The 19,256-nt window shown below is 40.0% G+C and overlaps 1 protein-coding gene across 1 annotated transcript; it reads left to right on the forward strand.

Moving 5' to 3' along the window:
• The first annotated feature begins 925 nt into the window (after positions 1-925).
• On the forward strand, positions 926-18,891 carry LOC105029308 (fatty-acid amide hydrolase 1). Its single transcript, XM_013134823.4, has 15 exons — positions 926-1,170; positions 1,706-1,819; positions 7,804-7,944; positions 10,464-10,597; positions 10,770-10,976; positions 11,222-11,262; positions 11,479-11,603; positions 11,959-12,084; positions 12,245-12,342; positions 12,602-12,701; positions 13,794-13,837; positions 13,967-14,006; positions 14,126-14,234; positions 16,972-17,117; positions 17,966-18,891. The coding sequence occupies exons 1-15, from the start codon at positions 955-957 to the stop codon at positions 18,107-18,109; spliced, it is 1,785 nt and encodes a 594-aa protein (XP_012990277.3). The 5' UTR covers positions 926-954; the 3' UTR covers positions 18,110-18,891.
• The last annotated feature ends 365 nt before the right edge of the window (positions 18,892-19,256 follow it).

Consider the following 19,256-nt stretch of genomic DNA (forward strand, 5'->3'; position numbering starts at 1 on the left):
CACGTCAGTTGTAGCAAAGCAACAATTCTTATCAAAGCTCAAAGCGCCCCCGCTGCAAATATCAACATGCGTGCGTGCATAAGCGCATACATGTGCGCGTTACACAAGGGTCCCGGTTTAGGGGGTTGAAAATGTGGTCACCCTACTCTAAGCTGACCCCAAATTGCTTGAGAAACATAGTCATCTATTCTACACCGATCCATACCTGCATATTTGTGCTTTTGGGCTGGCACAAAACAGACTCTGTAATTGCTGACTCGCAAAAGATGCTCAAGTTCAGTGTATCCGTCAATTGTTTTGTCATTAAACCACTTGTGGTCATTGCTTAATATGTTATAGCCTAATCCTCTTTAGTAAGTGGAAATGTGTGCATTTTGTTTGTCGTTGGATTTTCAAGTTTAGACTCAGATGATTCATCCTTTGAGCATTTGTCAGAGCACTGATAACCTTTGTCTTTTAAAATAAAAGTACGTGTTTTTTCATTGTTTATTTTCATATGATACCAAGTAAAACGCAGCTTCAAGAATTATGGGACCTTCACTTGTTGATAAGCAGTCAATATATCAGAGCTTGCAATGGAGTATTTACCACGGAAGAAATAAACTATATAGACACCATAGATCTCTTGACACCATACAGAGCGTTTGTCTCACTAAGCCGATATAGGCTAGTTTAAAAAAACGAATTAGAAACGGTCTGCACATTTTATTCAAATATTGTAGAAATATTATTTTATTATAATTTTTAAAAACATATTCGTAACATTTGTATTTTTCTTCAATAACCACTTTGCATAGTTACAATTCGCTTACTTTATAATTAATTATAGACATTTTAATGCATTGAAATTCGGGCTTTTATTTTGAATTATAACATTTTAACTCAGTGGTCACAGGATTCTCTGTTACGAAAGGGGGTTCACAAGGCATAGCGTAATAGTACTGGACAGTAGACATGGACAGTATTGGCCACTACAAAGATTTTTTTTTTGGACCACATTCAAACTGGACATGGATTCTAACAGCCACGGCATGTATAGCAAGTGGATTGGTACTTTTCCTGAAATGGTTCGGACACCAACAGCCGTGGAAGAGAATTCAGAGAGCAAAGGATCGACGAGATAAGTCGCTGCAACGAGCAGAACATGCAGTCATTCAGTACCAAAACTCTGTAAGTTTGACTACACATCAAATTCCAACCCACTCTCTTCCATTTGCGTAAATAGCACAGTCTACGGATAACAGAAGTTAAAAGGAGTATTCAGTAGCCTATACAGAGGACCCCTGATCTACCGGAAGATATAGGGGCGAAAATTTTATATCAACTTTGGAGGGGACAATTACATTACATTTTCTCAAGAGCAATTCTTGAGGGGGCACCAAAAGTAGTGCTGTAATACTGTTTTAGTTTGCGCCATCGGTATGCTCGCTATTGTAGCCCTGTAAATTCAGAAATTGTGTGTGAACCCTATCAACATAAAACACACTTACTGCATTAACTTCACGTCAGGTCCCTGTCAGACAGTAGACACGAATACTGTCACCTTGTCGCAATCTTTTCAAACTTAAAAACGCGCTATTATTAATCATAGTCCCCCCCCCCCCCCGGGATTTACGCTTATGGGCACATAATAAAAAGATACATCTTTGACTTTTAATTTTGAGAAAGGGTCCGTGTTGCCCCTAATGATGTTTATTTTTTTCAGCACCCTGAAACAGACACCGACCTCATCCTTTCTCTGTCTCTGGCTGAGCTGAGCAAACGGCTGAAGGATGGGACACTAACTCCACAAGCTGTCTTCCACTCATATTTGGGCAAGGTATAGTCACCCTTCATATCAAAGTTCCCAGCAACCATGTCTTTTATTTATGAAGTTAATACCAAGTATTGCCAATGTTCATGATAATAATTCTGTAGTGTAGACAGACACACTTGTTATTGTTGTTGGGCTTTGTTTTTACTATAAGCAAAACTAGTAGGACTGCTATAGCTTAACTTTGTCCTGCAATGTTTTTATATTAAAATAACTAGCTTGACGAAATGCTAAATCAAGTTGAATTCTGCTGGGGTTTGAGGGGAAAACCTCGGGAACGGGATGTGGCAGCTCCGCTGCATTGTTCACTACAAACTAGGGGTGGAGCCGAACCCGAATACGGTATTCGGAAAGGCACAAATAACGTGGTTTTTACAAATAGGCTACTTATTTCAAACAAATACTTATTTGTAAACAAATAAATATTTGTATTCGGGAACAAGAAAAGCGTTATATCAAAAAGCTGCGTTTTATCATGAGACCGCAGTACATGCTCGGATGAGTGAGTGAGTGACGTTCAGTCGGGGGAGGGGAAAAGAATAAAAGCGTTAACTGACACAGGCTGCTCCACACATCTCCATTCTCCAGCAACAGAGAGCGCTCGGCTGAGCGAAAAAACTTAACTGCGTTACAATTTTGTTTAATAGATTTTTGCACCTTAACTGGGTTCCAAAGGCAATTTATAACTTTCAGGAAGCGGAGTTTGATCGGGATATTGTTTCATTACGCTGCAATCGGGGGCTCTGTGTACATAGCTCTGTGTTAGCTTGGTTTTTTATAGCTTGGTTATTTATAGGCTGTTGACAGAGTAACGTTAACGTTTGGTTAAAAAACGAATACAAATACTTTTCCCCCCTTAACAAATACAAATACAGATACAAATACTGGCTGCTTTGCACACTCCTACTACATTCGATTTATCAAGATGAACGAGACTTGTGGTCAGTTGTGCGTATGATACGTTTTTGTAATGTGTAAACAGGGGAAATCGTAATTGTGGCATTCTACCTTTCAGAGGTTTAGTCCGGTCAGAAGAAAAAGTCTGCTCAATGTTGCCGAAAAACGTCTGCCCAGTACTCTTTGCAAACAGCGACAACTTCAGTGCAAATAAGACACAACTGCTTTGCATTCATGAAACTAGGTAGGATGAAGGTAGTTGTCTTTCCATTCATCTTTGATTGTCCTATTTTCACTGTCAACTTTCCTCTTTAGACTCTTTGAAAGTGCCATTTTGTGTATACAACTAGCTTGTCAAATAATTATTACAATAAGTTAGGCTCCGATGTGTAACAAAGAAGCAAATAAAAATGATACAATAAAACAAAACAGGTCGTTAAAAGCATGACTCAAACAAGGCATTAATGGATTTATTCAGGTCCTCTTTTACTTCTTGAGTTATTTTTATCCATTACGCATTTCCCACATATGTGTGTCTTTAAAAGGCGGTCTGTGTTGAAGTTGGTGAATGAAGACTCTTGCTGGATTAGGCTCACGTGTCAGTAGTACTGTATTAATAGGCTCACGGGTCAGTAGTACTGTAATAATAGGCCCACGTGTCAGTAGTACTGTATTAATAGGCTCATGTGTCAGTAGTACTGTATTAATAGGCCCACGTGTCAGTAGTACTGTATTAATAGGCCTACGTGTCAGTAGTACTGTATTAATAGGCTCACGTGTCAGTAGTACTGTATTAATAGGCCCACGTGTCAGTAGTACTGTATTAATAGGCCTACGTGTCAGTAGTACTGTATTAATAGGCTCACGTGTCAGTAGTACTGTATTAATAGGCCCACGTGTCAGTAGTACTATATTAATAGGCCTACGTGTCAGTAGTACTGTATTAATAGGCCCGCATGTCAGTAGTACTGTATTAATAGGCCCAAGTGTCAGTAGTACTGTATTAATTTGGCTCACGTGTCAGTAGTACTGTATTAATAGGCCCACTGTGTCAGTAGTACTATATTAATAGGCCTACGTGTCAGTAGTACTATATTAATAGGCCTACGTGTCAGTAGTACTGCATTAATAGGCCTGCGTGTCAGTAGTACTGTATTAATAGGCCCACGTGTCAGTAGTACTGTATTAACAGGCTCACGTGTCAGTAGTACTGTATTAATAGGCCCACGTGTCAGTAGTACTGTATTAATAGGCCCACGTGTCAGTAGTACTGTATTAATAGGCTCACGTGTCAGTCGTACTGTATTAATAGGCTCACGTGTCAGTAGTACTGTATTAATAGGCCCACGTGTCAGTAGTACTGTATTAATAGGCCTACGTGTCAGTAGTACTGTATTAATAGGCTCACGTGTCAGTAGTACTGTATTAATAGGCCCACGTGTCAGTAGTACTGTATTAATAGGCTCACGTGTCAGTAGTACTGTATTAATAGGCCCACGTGTCAGTAGTACTATATTAATAGGCCTACGTGTCAGTAGTACTATATTAATAGGCCTACGTGTCAGTAGTACTGCATTAATAGGCCTGCGTGTCAGTAGTACTGTATTAATAGGCCCACGTGTCAGTAGTACTGTATTAACAGGCTCACGTGTCAGTAGTACTGTATTAATAGGCCCACGTGTCAGTAGTACTGTATTAATAGGCCCACGTGTCAGTAGTACTGTATTAATAGGCTCACGTGTCAGTCGTACTGTATTAATAGGCTCACGTGTCAGTAGTACTGTATTAATAGGCCCACGTGTCAGTAGTACTGTATTAATAGGCCTACGTGTCAGTAGTACTGTATTAATAGGCTCACGTGTCAGTAGTACTGTATTAATAGGCCCACGTGTCAGTAGTACTATATTAATAGGCCTACGTGTCAGTAGTACTGTATTAATAGGCCCACATGTCAGTAGTACTGTATTAATAGGCCCACGTGTCAGTAGTACTGTATTAATAGGCTCACGTGTCAGTAGTACTGTATTAATAGGCCCACGTGTCAGTAGTACTATATTAATAGGCCTACGTGTCAGTAGTACTATATTAATAGGCCTACGTGTCAGTAGTACTGCATTAATAGGCCTGCGTGTCAGTAGTACTGTATTAATAGGCCCACGTGTCAGTAGTACTGTATTAACAGGCTCACGTGTCAGTAGTACTGTATTAATAGGCCCACGTGTCAGTAGTACTGTATTAATAGGCCCACGTGTCAGTAGTACTGTATTAATAGGCTCACGTGTCAGTCGTACTGTATTAATAGGCCTTCGTGTCAGTAGTACTGTTTCAATAGGCCCACGTGTCAGTAGTACTGTAATAATAGGCCTACGTGTCAGTAGTACTGTATTAATAGGCCCACGTGTCAGTAGTACTGTATTAATAGGCCCATGTATCAGTAGTACTGTATTAATAGGCCAACGTGTCAGTAGTACTGTATTTATAGGCCCACGTGTCAGTAGTAATGTATTTATAGGCCCACGTGTCAGTAGTACTGTATTAATAGGCCCACGTGTCAGTAAGGACTGTATTAATAGGCCCACGTGTCAGTAGTACTGTATTAATAGGCTCACGTGTCAGTAGTACTGTATTAATAGGCCCACGTGTCAGTAGTACTATATTAATAGGCCTACGTGTCAGTAGTACTGTATTAATAGGCCCACATGTCAGTAGTACTGTATTAATAGGCCCACGTGTCAGTAGTACTGTAATAATAGGCCTACGTGTCAGTAGTACTGTATTAATACGCCCATGTGTCAGTAGTACTGTATTAATAGGCTCACGTGTCAGTAGTACTGTAATAATAGGCCTACGTGTCAGTAGTACTGTATTAATACGCCCATGTGTCAGTAGTACTGTATTAATAGGCCCACGTGTCAGTAGTACTGTATTAATAGGCTCACGTGTCAGTAGTACTGTATTAATAGGCTCACGTGTCAGTAGTACTGTATTAATAGGCCTATGTGTCAGTAGTACTGTATTAATAGGCCCACGTGTCAGTTCTACTGTATTAATAGGCCTGTGTCAGTAGTACTGTATTAATAGGCCCACGTGTCAGTAGTACTGTATTAATAGGCCTATGTGTCAGTAGTACTATATCAATAGGCCTACGTGTCAGTAGTACTGTATTAATAGGCCTACGTGTCAGTAGTACTGTATTAATAGGCCCACATGTCAGTTGTACTGTATTAATTGGCCCACATGTCAGTAGTACTGTATTAATTAATCCAGCACAAAACCCGGACACTGTCACACAACTGTGGCTTTTTGTTTCTGACTGTCCTACAGGATTTAACCACAGCTGACCAAGCAGTTACAAAAGACACTGTAACATTCTGTAACAGGCAATTCAGGTTGCATTTTTCATCAATTAATTTCTTAAATTATCCTTAGACAATGTTCTGTCCCACCATCTAGTGGCTTAAAAACATTTTGCCCGATGCCAAACTTCCTTGCGCCCCCTGTTGTGTAGCCTATTGTCAATGGAATCTGGCAACCCTGTTCAGTATGTCTTGAGGTGGAATGAGAAGTGACATATGAGGTCCAGTCCTGCTCCATGCAGCCTATAAACAGAATCAGAAAAAATAATGATTTTGTTGTTGGGAAATAGCTTAAAGTGAATTTCACCAGCAACAGCACTTGCTCAATACTGAGCGCCATGTTCGTTACCTTGAAAACAAAATAGTCAACGAGTTCAATCAATCAATCAAACAAATGTATTTATAAAGCCCATTTCACAACAGCAGTTGTCACGAAGTGCTTTAAAGAGACACCCGGCCTTTAAACCCCAAGGAGCAAACAACAGTAGTGTTGAATTTCAGTGGCTAGGAGAAACTCCCTAAGAAGGCAGAATTTTAGGAAGAAACCTAGAGAGGACCCAGGCTCAGATGGGTAACCAGTCCTCTTCTGGCTGTGCCGGGTGAGATATTAAGAGTCCAACTGGAATAATTAATACATTTCAAAAGTATGACCATATGGACAAGGACAGGGACAGCAACGGGCCCCCCAAACCAGGTACTCCGCAGGTGTGGACCAGGACCTCATGTCCTCCTAAAGTTTAAAACTGGAGGAGACTGGGAAAAGTCAGAAAGTGCAATCCTCATATCAACAACGATTTGTAGTGGAGAAGGAGAACTTAGTGGGGAAGGAGAACTGACCCAATCCTCCAGCACAATAGTATAGCAGCGTAAGACCTTGGAACTGAGACGGGGGGGTCCGGCGACACTGTGGCCCTGAATGACGGCTGAGTATTGCCAGCAGAGTACAGCCCAATTGCACAAGTGCGCAACAGAGAGACAACAACAAGCCAGTGATATGCCTTCCAGGACAGGAGGCCAAAGGGCTGTGTGCACATATGCTGAGCCTTACTGCATACCTTTGTCCCAACTAGAGTTTATCATAATATAATGTTTGTATAAGATGACCAGAGAGAGAGGGAGAAAGAATAACCATCTTTTCTTGCAGTTGACATGGGTCGATGTCTTCAGTTCTGAAATACAAGGCTCCATTTTGTGCCATTTTATTAACGTGCACTGTTGTTATGCAAATTATCGATATTTGTATTATATGTACTTAGATTTCACTTCTCAAACAGTACTTTTGAGTGTAAGTACTCAAACAGTACTTACACTTATTAAGTCATATAGGCTTAATCTGGGAAGCCCAGCAGCTGCAGTGAAACGTCTTTATATTTCTAGTTATCCTCTTGACATATTTATTTGTTCCTTATTGTTTTATCCAAAAGTGGCTTAAAGCGTCAAACAACGTGATTTTATTGAAACACAAAGTGTTTGTTTTATTTATGGAGAATTTTTGGCTACTTTTCTTTTTTATCCAGAATGTATAAGGTTTCACCAATACTTTGATGTGTATGCAAATTATCTGTCCTAAATTAAAAAACTGAAAATTCTTCGAGCAAATTCTTGAGTTTACATTTTCGAATCAACTGAATTGGCAATCATGGTTTGTTGCCCTGCATATCTTTAGAAAAAGGGGTGGGCATTTGTCTGCTCAAACGGTCAGTATGATATTTTACACATACTACTGTTTTCCCACAGACCTTGGAGGTAAATGGCAGACTGAATTGTTGTACTGAGATCCTTCTGGAGAGTTTGGATCAGCTGGAGAATATTGACTCTTGCAAGGATGGTCTCCTCTATGGAATTCCTGTCAGCATCAAGGACAATATGGCATACAAGGTAGGTCTTTGATCGTCTCTTTACATGTACGTACAGGGGTGGTTTCCAGACACAGATTAAACCCAGCTTTCAATCGGGATTCTCCATTGTGGATAGACCAGGACAAGGCTTAAAGGTGTGTTCAGCAAACAACTCCCCCTCACCCCTCGTAGGCCTGAGACTGTAACATCTAATTACGAGGGTGGGTGTCATCCTGAATACAATTTGTTTTAGGTGAAAACAAACAAAGTAACTTCTTCCTTTTGGTTTAATGTCTTCTTCATGATGTGAGTCTGTCTTTGTCACAAAAACATTACCACCCTGTTGGGGTATGTTCATACAAAAAATGAATAACATTTCATAAATCTAAGATATGTTTGATAGAGAAGTTCCAATCCTGGTCAAGTGTTCATCATTCTAACTCAATGTTGATCATTTACAGAGCTAAGTTTAATTTAGGCTCCAAATGTCCTCAGTGTCCTCCTTGTTAGTTCCACCCTGTTAGGAATACGCACTAACAGGTTGGACAGGGTACACAGTATGTTAAATAAGTCACTAATGTCAGTATGTATTGCTTGTTATTGATGAAATATTTGGACACTGGCACCGTTTTCATAATTTTGGCTGTGTACGCCACCACAATGGATTTGAAATGAAACAACTGAGATGCAATTGAAGTGCAGACTTTCAGCTTTATTTCAAGGGGTTGAACAAAACTATCTTATGAAATGTTTGGGAATTGCAACCATTTTCATACACAGTCCCCTTATTAGCTTAAATAAATGCTAGTTTTAATAGTTTGCGAGAATCCTTTGCAGGCACAGACTGCTTGAAGTCTGGAACGCATGGACATCAACAAATGCTGGTTTCCTCCTTTGTGATGCTTTGCCAGGCAGCTGTCTTCAGTTGCTGTTTGTTTGTGAGTCTTTCTGCCTTCGGTTTTTTATTCAGCAAGTGAAATGCATACTCGATCGGGTTCAGATCAGGTGATTGACTCGCCCTTTACAAAATATTCCACTTCTTTGCCCAAAAAAAACCCTAGGTTGCTTTCGCAGTATGTTTTGGATCATTGTCCATCTATAAAGTGAAGCACCGTCAGAGGCCATGCATGTTCATGCCATCACATTGCCTGCACCGTGATTTACAGATGATGTGGTATGCTGCAGATCATGAGCCGTTCCAAGACTTCTCCATACTTTCTTCCCATCATTCTTGTACAGGTTGATCTTAATTTTGTCTGTCCAAAGAATGCTGTTCCAGAACTGGGCTGGCTTTTTAAGATGTTTTTTGTCTAATCTGGCCTTTCTTATGAATGGTTTTTACCTTCTGGTGAACCCTCTGTATTTGCTATTGTGAAATCTTCTCTTTATGGTCGACTTGGATAATGATATGCCTACCTCCTGGAGAGTGTTCTTTACTGGGCTGGATGTTGTGAGTTTTTTTCTTTACCAAGGATCACATGATAATTTCACCACTGACATCCAGGCCTTTTTGTGATGCAGAGCTCACTAGTGTGTTCTTTTTTTTCTCAGAATGTAGCAAACTGTTGATATTGCTTTCCACCCTGTTAGGTGTCATTGCACCCTGTTGGGTTGGTATTTTCAAATCATAATTTAACCCTAATCCAATACCATCAGATGTAATGCACATGTTTTAGGAGTGAAAATGGAAGTCTAACTCACAGTACGAACTACGCTTTGAGGATCAGTGTAGTGCAGAAATCTACTGTCAAAAGTATCAGATTTGAGTATCTTGATCTTCCAGTCATCCACACTGTGAAACATGCCTGCCAGTGTGTCAGGTGCAGCGTTTCAGGTTTCTCTCCTAAAGGGAAAAAAGACTTACCTTGAGTTGTTCTTGAATGCCCATGGTGTCATTTTTCACAAAAAAGTCTGTCCCAGTCTGGAATGAGCATTATTAGCATCGTCCAAATTCATGAATTCAAACTGTGTGTTCCGAGCAACAAAATCTGCATTGCAAGCAGAAGCCTGCTCTAAAACACAACTGAGACTAGTGGTGTGGTTTACCTCAAAGAACCTGTCATTGTAGTTTTTCTCAAAAATGTGTTTTAATTGTTGCTATATAAATAAAATGTTCAACTTATCTGATATTTCTTATGTTTACCGGATAGTTTTGTTCACAATGGTATCAATTAGCGTTTTTTCAAGTTTTGACATCTGGAACAACAACTTAGCATTTGCCAGCTAGTGATGACATCATTGCCGAATAACAGAGTGTGGTGGCTATAGAAAATTGTTTTGCACTGTATTCAAATTCTGCCAGCTGTTTCGCAAGTATGCAGTCAAGAATATTGATGGTAGAGTGACCGATTACTAAATATAGTTTGAAGAATTTTTTTTGTTTGTTTCTGCTTGCAATGCAGCTTTTGTTTCTCAGGACACACAGATTCAATTAATTAATTGGACGATGCTTACAGCGCTACTTCTAGGCTTGTAGTGAAAAATGACACAATGGGCCTTTAGGAACCACACAAGGTTATTGTTACTTCACCCTTAATTCATTTTATCTCTCTGGTTTAGGGCCACGACTCTACGTGTGGTGTGCTCAGTAAATTGGACCTGCCTGCTCCAGATGACAGTGTTCTGGTTAAAGTGCTAAAGAGACAAGGCGCCATCCCATTTGTCAAGACCAACGTCTCCCAAGGCATGTTAAAGTAAATACAACAAGCTATTCAGAATCTAATTTGCATATCATAAATTGTCACCTGAGTTTATTAGGTTCACCACATCACAAGCTCAGAATCTATCATTTAAATGTTTGAATTGTCCCAGAAATGATGGCGGACGCTGTATTTCCCATCTCTTGTCTCTGGTTTGCATGTTTAGCTTCGACTGTGGGAACCCTATCTATGGCCACACGCTGAACCCCCACAACCCCCAGAAGACGCCTGGAGGCTCATCGGGTGGGGAAGGGGCGCTGATTGGAGGTGGGGGTTCAGTCCTGGGCTTGGGATCTGACATCGGGGGCAGCATTCGCATCCCAGCATCCTTCTGTGGGATCTGTGGCTTCAAGCCCACGGTCAACAGGCTGAGGTGTGTTCATAGCCCAACCATGACTCTTCAACATAACCTATAGCGCAGTTCAATGGAGATTATAGTACCATCCGTTTATGCTGCTGTGTTCATTGACCTGCTTGGCCTTGTTAGATATTAACTCTGCTCTTTCTCTTAAGTTTGCAAGGTATTGCCGACCTTATGGACTTGGTTGAATATTGACTTTTTGTTTACATTTATTTTTGCAACATATTGCTGCCTTATTGACTTTTTGTTACATTTAGTTTGAAAGGTGCTAGCTCCTGCAACCGAGGCCAAAAGTCAGGTATGGCTCAAACTACATATTATTTTAAAGGCATCCCTTCCATCCTTCATAAGGCCAATAATCAATATAATATTCAAGACTAGGGGCTGCTGCTTGGTTTTTGATTTCATGTATGTAAAGTACATGCAGTATGTCTTGTAACAACAATGTAATATATGGTATTTAGCTTTTAGCCATCGTGACGATGAAGGAAGATTTGTGTTGTGCTCGTTCCAGTGCTGTCGTCCCTTGGTCCCTTGGCAAAAGATGTGGACAGCCTGGCTGTCTTCATGCAGGCTCTGCTCTGTGACTACATGTTTACCCTGGACCCCACAGTGCCCCCCATCCCTTTCAACCAACAGGTACCAATAAAGGGATTTCAGAAGCAACCCGATGGGTTTGTCTGTCAGGACCAATTTATTTATCTAAGGAATTCATATTAAAAATAGAATGGGACAGTTGGTCTCCAGAGAATCTCAAGATGGTTTTAATGTGATCATGTAAACATTTATTTGAACTCTTATTTGACCATCAACTGTATCATTGCCTATAAGCTTCCAGCAGGATATACCCTTCCTATATTTTAGGTGTGTTTGTTCAGTAGAAATACATGTGGAATAATTGTTCTTCCGTTATATTGCCAAAATATCTTAATAAATACTGGGAAACCAAACCCTTCTCAATGGACCAATTCTCAGTTCTTCCTTTGCTCTCCAGGTGTACCAGAGTGGCAAACCCTTGAGGATTGGTTACTATGAGAATGACGGCTATGCCATGCCCTCTCCCAGCATGTCCCGAGCCCTGAGGGAGACCAAGGTGTTGTTGGAGAGAGCTGGGCACACGGTAAGCACCCCTCCAGCTACTGTGTGACCAGAATTAATTCACACCTCTGTATATCAGGGACAGTGTGTACTTGGACAGCTGAATGACAGAAACACATTGTGAATGTTAATTAATGGTTGACCCATAACTCCGACATCAATGGTAGTGTGTTTCTCTCTAGTTGGTTCCTTTCAGTCCTCCCAAGGTGGCCTATGCCATACATGAGCTGGTTGTCAAGGGTCTCCTAGGTGACGGATGTGCGACCATGCTCAGCCACATGTGAGTCAGTCCTATTAGACTAGGTGGTGTTCAGTAGGACACAACGTAGTCAAACATTTTTAGACCGAAGCTGAAAGGAGCGCTTCCACTTGGACCATGCAATATGTTTTCATCATTTGCTGCATAATGAACATGACCCTGCTTTTACCAACCAGCTAAACAAGTTAAGCAATGTACCGCAGTAACTTTAGACTCCAAGAAAATGTTAACTTTTCGCACTTAACTATGTTGAGAATAATAACTTGTGTTTGTGCTTTAGAAAAGGTGGGCCTGTTCAACCATGTCTGCAGACTCAGATAAAGATCTACAGTCTGCCTCAAAGTCTGAAGAAAATTCTCTCCGTTCTTTTCAAACCAATAGTGAGTGCCGGACAGTTAAATACCGTACAGAATGGTCTCTTATTGGTTTTCAAAAGTAATCACCCTCCTCGGTCTTCTCCACATTTCAGTAGAGGGTTTTGCCTCTGATTAACACCAAATTCCATGATGTCAAAATGTACAAATTGTTGTAAATTAATTACAAATACAAAACAGTCAGTAATTGACTGAATAACTATTCACCCCCTTTAAGGGGCCTGCCAACATAGTTGGAACCAGACTGGAACCTGTGGAGTTGCATCTTGACGTTTTTTCGTCACAAAAGGGACCTGCTCCATAATTCTTTGCATAGTTTTGTGGACACGTATGTTTGGTGTTTTCTGAAATGAGTAGTGATTTTCTCTGCGTTGTCATGGAGTTTGCTAGATGACCTCTCCATTTCAGGATTGTGTTCTGACTTGCGAAACATCGTCAGAAACCCCAATATTTCAGATGCGTTATGTACTCTCCTCACGCAGTCGTTTTGTAGCAGACCTAGCTAGTTATGTCAAATCTGCAGCTTTCTATGTGATAGAAATTGTAAGGGGAATGTTCTGTTATTGTGATAATTAGCATGGCTAGTTTGAACGCCACTCTTATTTGCATTGCAGTACGAGTGTCTGATTAACTTCTGGTCACATCACGTTTTCTTCCAAAGTTAATGCCTCATTTATCATTCACTTCAATTTGCCTTGAATGGTCCATTGATGTCGTTTTTGTTAGGTTTTGTAACAATGGGACCTCCCAGGGACAGGTGTATTTGACCTCATTTTATGTGAAACACCTTGATTGCATAGAGGTGAACTTCCCTCAACTAAGTACAGTTGTTTGCACCACAGCTCATTTAGGTGTCGTGGAAAGGGGTGTGAATACTTATTCAATCAATTATTTTATACATGTAATTAATTTAAAACAATTTGCAGATTTTATTTCTCACTTTCACATTATGGAATTTTTGTGCTGATCAGTAGCCATTTTGATATAATCTTTTAACACAATAAAATGTGGAAGAGGCCACAGGGATGAACACTTTTGAGAGCCACTGTATATCAAGGCAAATGTAATATTTATCTGACTGTTACCTCCATGTTATAGTTTCCTCGTCTCAGCGCCGTGTTTAATAGCCTGCGTGGAGTTGGGTGAGAATAACCTACATCTATTCTGTTGGGACAGCCTAGCTCTCCACGAAGTTCCTTTATTGACATTTGATGTAGTGAATTAAATGTAGAAGTGAACTTAAAGTCCACTAATTCTCTTTTTCTCACCAGCTCTGTGCAAAACCTGTGGAGACAGCACGCAGATGTGGAGGTAGTTGGACAGTAGTGTTTAACATGTGCCATAGTGTGATAAACATGATGTTTCTGCAGCCAGAAGGCTCTGTAGGAATAAATGCTCTGTGGGAAATGTAGTTCTGTCTGTGTCATAAGGACTACAACAATGAGGTGATGGCGGAGTGGAGGAGGTGTGAGCTGGACGTGTTACTTTGTCCCATGATGGGACCAGCCTACAACCACAACTACCCTGCCAAGCTCTCCAGTACGTCTCCCTCATTCTTTGTCTCCGTCAATCTGTCTCTCATTCTCGGTCTGGCATAATGACACCTTATCACGTATAAGGTTAATCTCTGTAGTAAAACCATAGAAAGGTAACTGTTTTACCTTGGAATTGATATTTTTTCATCAGTTGACCTGTGTTCATGGATCTTAGAGCCCTGCTTGGTTTATATTCTTCAAACATATCAGAAATGTATTTGGGTCCTAAACCATTCAGAGATTTTAAACTAAAAGCACCACTTTAAAATCTGTACTGTAACTGACTGGAAGCCAATGCAAATATTTAAGAACCGGAGTGATGTGCTCTGTTCTCTTGGTCCTGGTTAACATTCTAGAAGCAGCATTCTGAATGAGCTGCAGTTGTTTTACGGTCTCTTTCGGAAGTCCAGTTAAGAGGCCATTACAGTATTCAACCCTACCAGAGATAAAGCATGGATGTGCCTCTCTTGGTCTTTTTGGGACAGCAAGCCTTTGATTCTGGCTATATTTTTTAGGTGATAGAATGCTGTTTTGGTGACCGCTAAATGCTGTTTTGGTGACCGATATGACTGTTAAATGTGAGGTCAGAACACCAAGATTACGCACTTGATACCTGGTTTTAAGGGCCCGAGAATCCAGCTCTTTACTTATACTAGTTCTTTTATTTTTGTTGCCAAACACAATAATCTCACAATAATCAAACACAATTTATCTTGGTTTAATTGCAGACAATTTTGGTTCCACCAGGTATTTATGTGCTCAATACAGTGACACAGTGAGACTATTGAGCTATAGTCATACGGTTCGAGAACCAAATATATTTGAGTATCATCGGCATGGCTGTGGTAGTAAATGTTGTGTTCTGTAGAATGTGGCCCAGCGGTTGCATATAGAGATTGAACAGAAGCGGTCCGAGAACTGATCCCTATGGAATTCCGCATGTCATAGCCTCCCTATCAGATTCATGATTACCAATGGTGATAAAATAACTCCGGCCATCTAGATAAGATCTGAACCAATCAAGGACTGTCCCGGAGAGTCCTTCCCAATCTATAAGTGTTCTATGATCTACAGTGTCAAATGCTGCACTGAGCTCTAATAGAACCAGAACTGTTATTTTATCAGAATCAGTATTCAGTCGTATATAATTTAAAACTATAATCAGGGCCGTTTCAGTACTGTGGTGAGGTCAGATACTTGACTGAGTTGATTGAGGTCACAAAATTGATAAGTTGATTGAAGACAACCTTCTCAATGATCTTGGCTATAAAAGTGAGATTTGATACAGGTCTATAGTTGTTCATTATAGATGCATCCAGTGTTCTCTTTTTTAATAGGGGCTTAATGGCAGCTGTTTTTAGAGATGTTGGGAAAATGTCTGATTACAGAGAGCTATTAACTATTTGCTGTAGGTCCATTGTTATAGAGTTAAAAAATAAATATAAGTCTGATGGCAGTGTGTCAATACAGCAAGTGGAAGCTTTAAGATGTCGAACTGTTTCTTCTAGGGATTTTTGATCAGTTGTATTAAAATGTGACATAATAACCAAGTTATGTCTTGGTGGTCGTGGTGACGGAACAGAGTCCTAGTTAGACTGTGTAGTTCTGATGTTCTGTCTAATACTTATAATTTTTTCACTAAAGAAACATGCAAATCCATTACATTTCACAGTGGACATGAATTCTGATCTGCTTTATTGGGTTTGTAAGCTTGTCGACCATGAAAAATAGAGTGTGGGTATTGTTGATGTTCCTGTTGATCATTCCTGATAAATGTTGCTGTCTGGCCCTGCATAACTCATAGTTGAAGCTACCAAGGCTTTGTTTATTGATGTCATAGTGAATTTGAAGTTTAGTTTTCCTCCACTTATGTTCCACTTTCCTACATTCTCTTTTCAGGGTGTTTACCATCATGGTGGTTCTCCATGGTGTTTTCTGTTTGCTCATAGTTTTCTTTACCTTTACCAGTGAAACACGATCCATGAGATATTTTGGCATTCAAATGATCCAGGAGTACATCAACTAACTAAGCACTTATTGTTGGAAAGATAGCTATGGCTTCAATAAACGGAGCATTTGTACTCTTGTTAATGTACCTTTTCTTAACAGAAACAGAGTTTACTGGAACATTTGTGGTGATAAGTGAATCAAAAGACACAGAATTATCAGACAGGGCCAAGTCTTTAACCAAGACAGAGGAAATATCGAGACCTTTAGAGATAACCAGATCTAGAATGTGGCCTTGAGTGTGTGTACGCTCTTTCACATGTTGAGTGAGATCAAAAGTGTCAAGTAGTGTAAAAAGTTATTTGGCATTATTGTCTGTACTATTATCATTATTATAATCAACTGATATAACAGAGTAGTTCAGCAAAATCATCAATAAAATTTGCAGAATATTGTGGAGGTCTGTAAATGGTTAAAACAATTTTTTTTATCTAGGTTGTAAGATATTATAATGTCATTTACCAAGACTGATTTGTTGGCGAGAGATCTGATATTAAGTAAAGCTCAATAGATATATTAAGGGTTCCTAGACTAGTAGGTTGACAAGTTTAGACAAGTTTACTTTATGGTTTGCATGGTTCCTTCTATTTCTAATCAACACAGGAATAGAGATACAGGGTCCTAGCTTGTACTCAAAACAGTTGGCATTGCTGTTTTCACAATAGCAGGGACCCGAAGCACATCACCATGAATATTCTGTGTATATAGTTTGCTCTCTCTCTCTGTCCCTCCAGGTACACTTAGCTACACTGTTCTCTACAGTCTCCTCAACTTCCCAGCTGGGGTCGTTCCGGTCACCACGGTAACAGCAGAGGATGAGGAGGAACTCAGACACTACGTGGGCAACTATGAGGACCTTTGGGACAAGCTCTACAAAAAGGTCTGTGGCAAAAGACCCACTTCACTGCAGCTTGGGGCTTGTTTCTGTTGCACTGGATAACTGATAATGTCCTGAAATCTGGAAGATCTTTTAACATTTCTAATCAGGTTTGGTTTTTGTTTTCCATTGTCAAACCATTGTCTTACACAGTCTGCCTTTTGCTTTATGACGTAATCTGGTGCTTGTCTCTTTATAGTCTGTGCACTGCTTTCTAAACAGAGAAATATTACTTTCTGCCAAATGTGAGCAAATTACAATTAGGAATGTTGATTTATCACTTAATTTTCAGCCCTTGTGTTTCCACTGGCCTTGAAGTGGTCATACTAACCATGTCAGATTTGACAACCTGTGGCCTGAGAACATAATCCAAGGCAGTGCTCTCATTTTTTTTCTGATGCAAAATATAGTAAAACCTTGTTTTTCGTAGAGCTACTGACCAATGAATCTAGTCCGTAGTTCAACTTGTCTCCAGTAGATGGAGGCGCAGGCCTTCTGTGGTTGCCTGCGTGTGGTCATTTTAGTTGGTTTTTAAGCCCTTATTTTACAAGGCATGTTGTCTGGAAACACATTTTCATTTGCAGCAACAATCAGGACCAATTAAGGACAGAAGAACAGATTTCTCTCAGGGATTTGATCTTGCAACCAATCAGTTTCCGGTTGGATGCTTTAACCAATCGGCTACCAGGCCGTGTTGGCCATATTAAGGATGTCTGATTACTTTACTGACATGCAGGAGAGGAGGGGACTTTTCCTTGAGCATCCTTGAATGTTTTATTAATGTCTGAATCTCCTTTCTGTTTCTGTCTGTGTGTGTGTGTGTGGGTGTGTGTGTGTGTGTGTTTCTCCAGGCTGTGTTTGATGGAGAGGGGCTTCCTGTGGCCGTTCAGTGTGTTTCCCTTCCCTGGCAGGATGAGCTTTGTCTGCGCTTCATGAGAGAGGTGGAGAGGCTGGTCCGAGAGGAAGAGAGACGGAGGAGCGAAGGCTTGGAATGACTGAGCTACGTCAAAAGGGACCTATTTAATCAAAATCAGATTTAGAAAATAGAGAAAGATATTGAGTTAACAAAGTAGTGAATTCTTAATTCTAGGGCCCTCAAACTGTTCACCAAATCGCAAATAGGAATAGGTTAAAAAAATTTAACTGAACAAAAATAACCACAACATGTTTCTCTGAAAGAAGAGATCCCAGAAAAGTGCACAAATATGTTAACGTCCCATTCATTATAACTAAATCAGGACAATCTTTGTAATTAGTTGCATATATAATGTTGCATTTATATTTTTTGTGGGGGTATATAGGGAGTAACCGTAGTCACTTAAAAAAACATTAAAATCACTTAACATGTTCATGGTTTAGGACTAAGCAGGTGCATCATCTTCTCCCAACAAGGTCAAGTGTCTGCCAAAGGGGACATCCAAAGGTCTTACACTGCAGTGTGTGGATTTATATGAATGTAACAGAAACATCTGTGTTTCGTAGGTCACTCTCTGCCAACGTCAGGGATGTGGAATGTTTACATTGACCATTTAGCATGGGGGTTCTTGTGGAAATGTGACCTATATTGAACATGTAAAATCAGACAACTCTTCTGCAGTGCTTTCAATAAAGCTTCTTTCTCCCTTGATTTTCAACCGAACATGTTCTTACTACTGACCACTTTACAAACGATATATTCCAACAAGTGCATGGAAGTCTTTGCATGTCCGGTTTTCCTCTGTATTATAATTTTTTACTAAACTAACAGATATTGAGTTGAAATGATAACTAAAACAAATATTAGGTAAAATTAAGATAAACATTTGTGATACTCCCAGGTTATTGACACTGATATTTCTGTGTAGGGTCTGTTACTGGACATATACACTGTATGTGTTTAAATCAGTGTGTTGCTGTTTGAAGCACCATCCAGAGGGGTTGGATGTGTTTGTTTGTACTTCAGCAGACAAGATGTTCCTTCAGAATGAATTGTGCCACAGTGGTCAGCAGTCACATCGTTCATGAATATTTACTTAATGAGTACTTGTTTTTTTCTCCACAAAAAAAGCCTTGTCATTTCTAAATGGTGAAAACAGTTTGTGCACTTACAAAATATAAGAAAAAATGCTTTCACTTTCATCATTAATGTTTGTTGCTTTAAAA

Source organism: Esox lucius, chromosome 8, assembly GCF_011004845.1.
Source record: "Esox lucius isolate fEsoLuc1 chromosome 8, fEsoLuc1.pri, whole genome shotgun sequence".
NCBI lineage: Eukaryota > Metazoa > Chordata > Actinopteri > Esociformes > Esocidae > Esox > Esox lucius.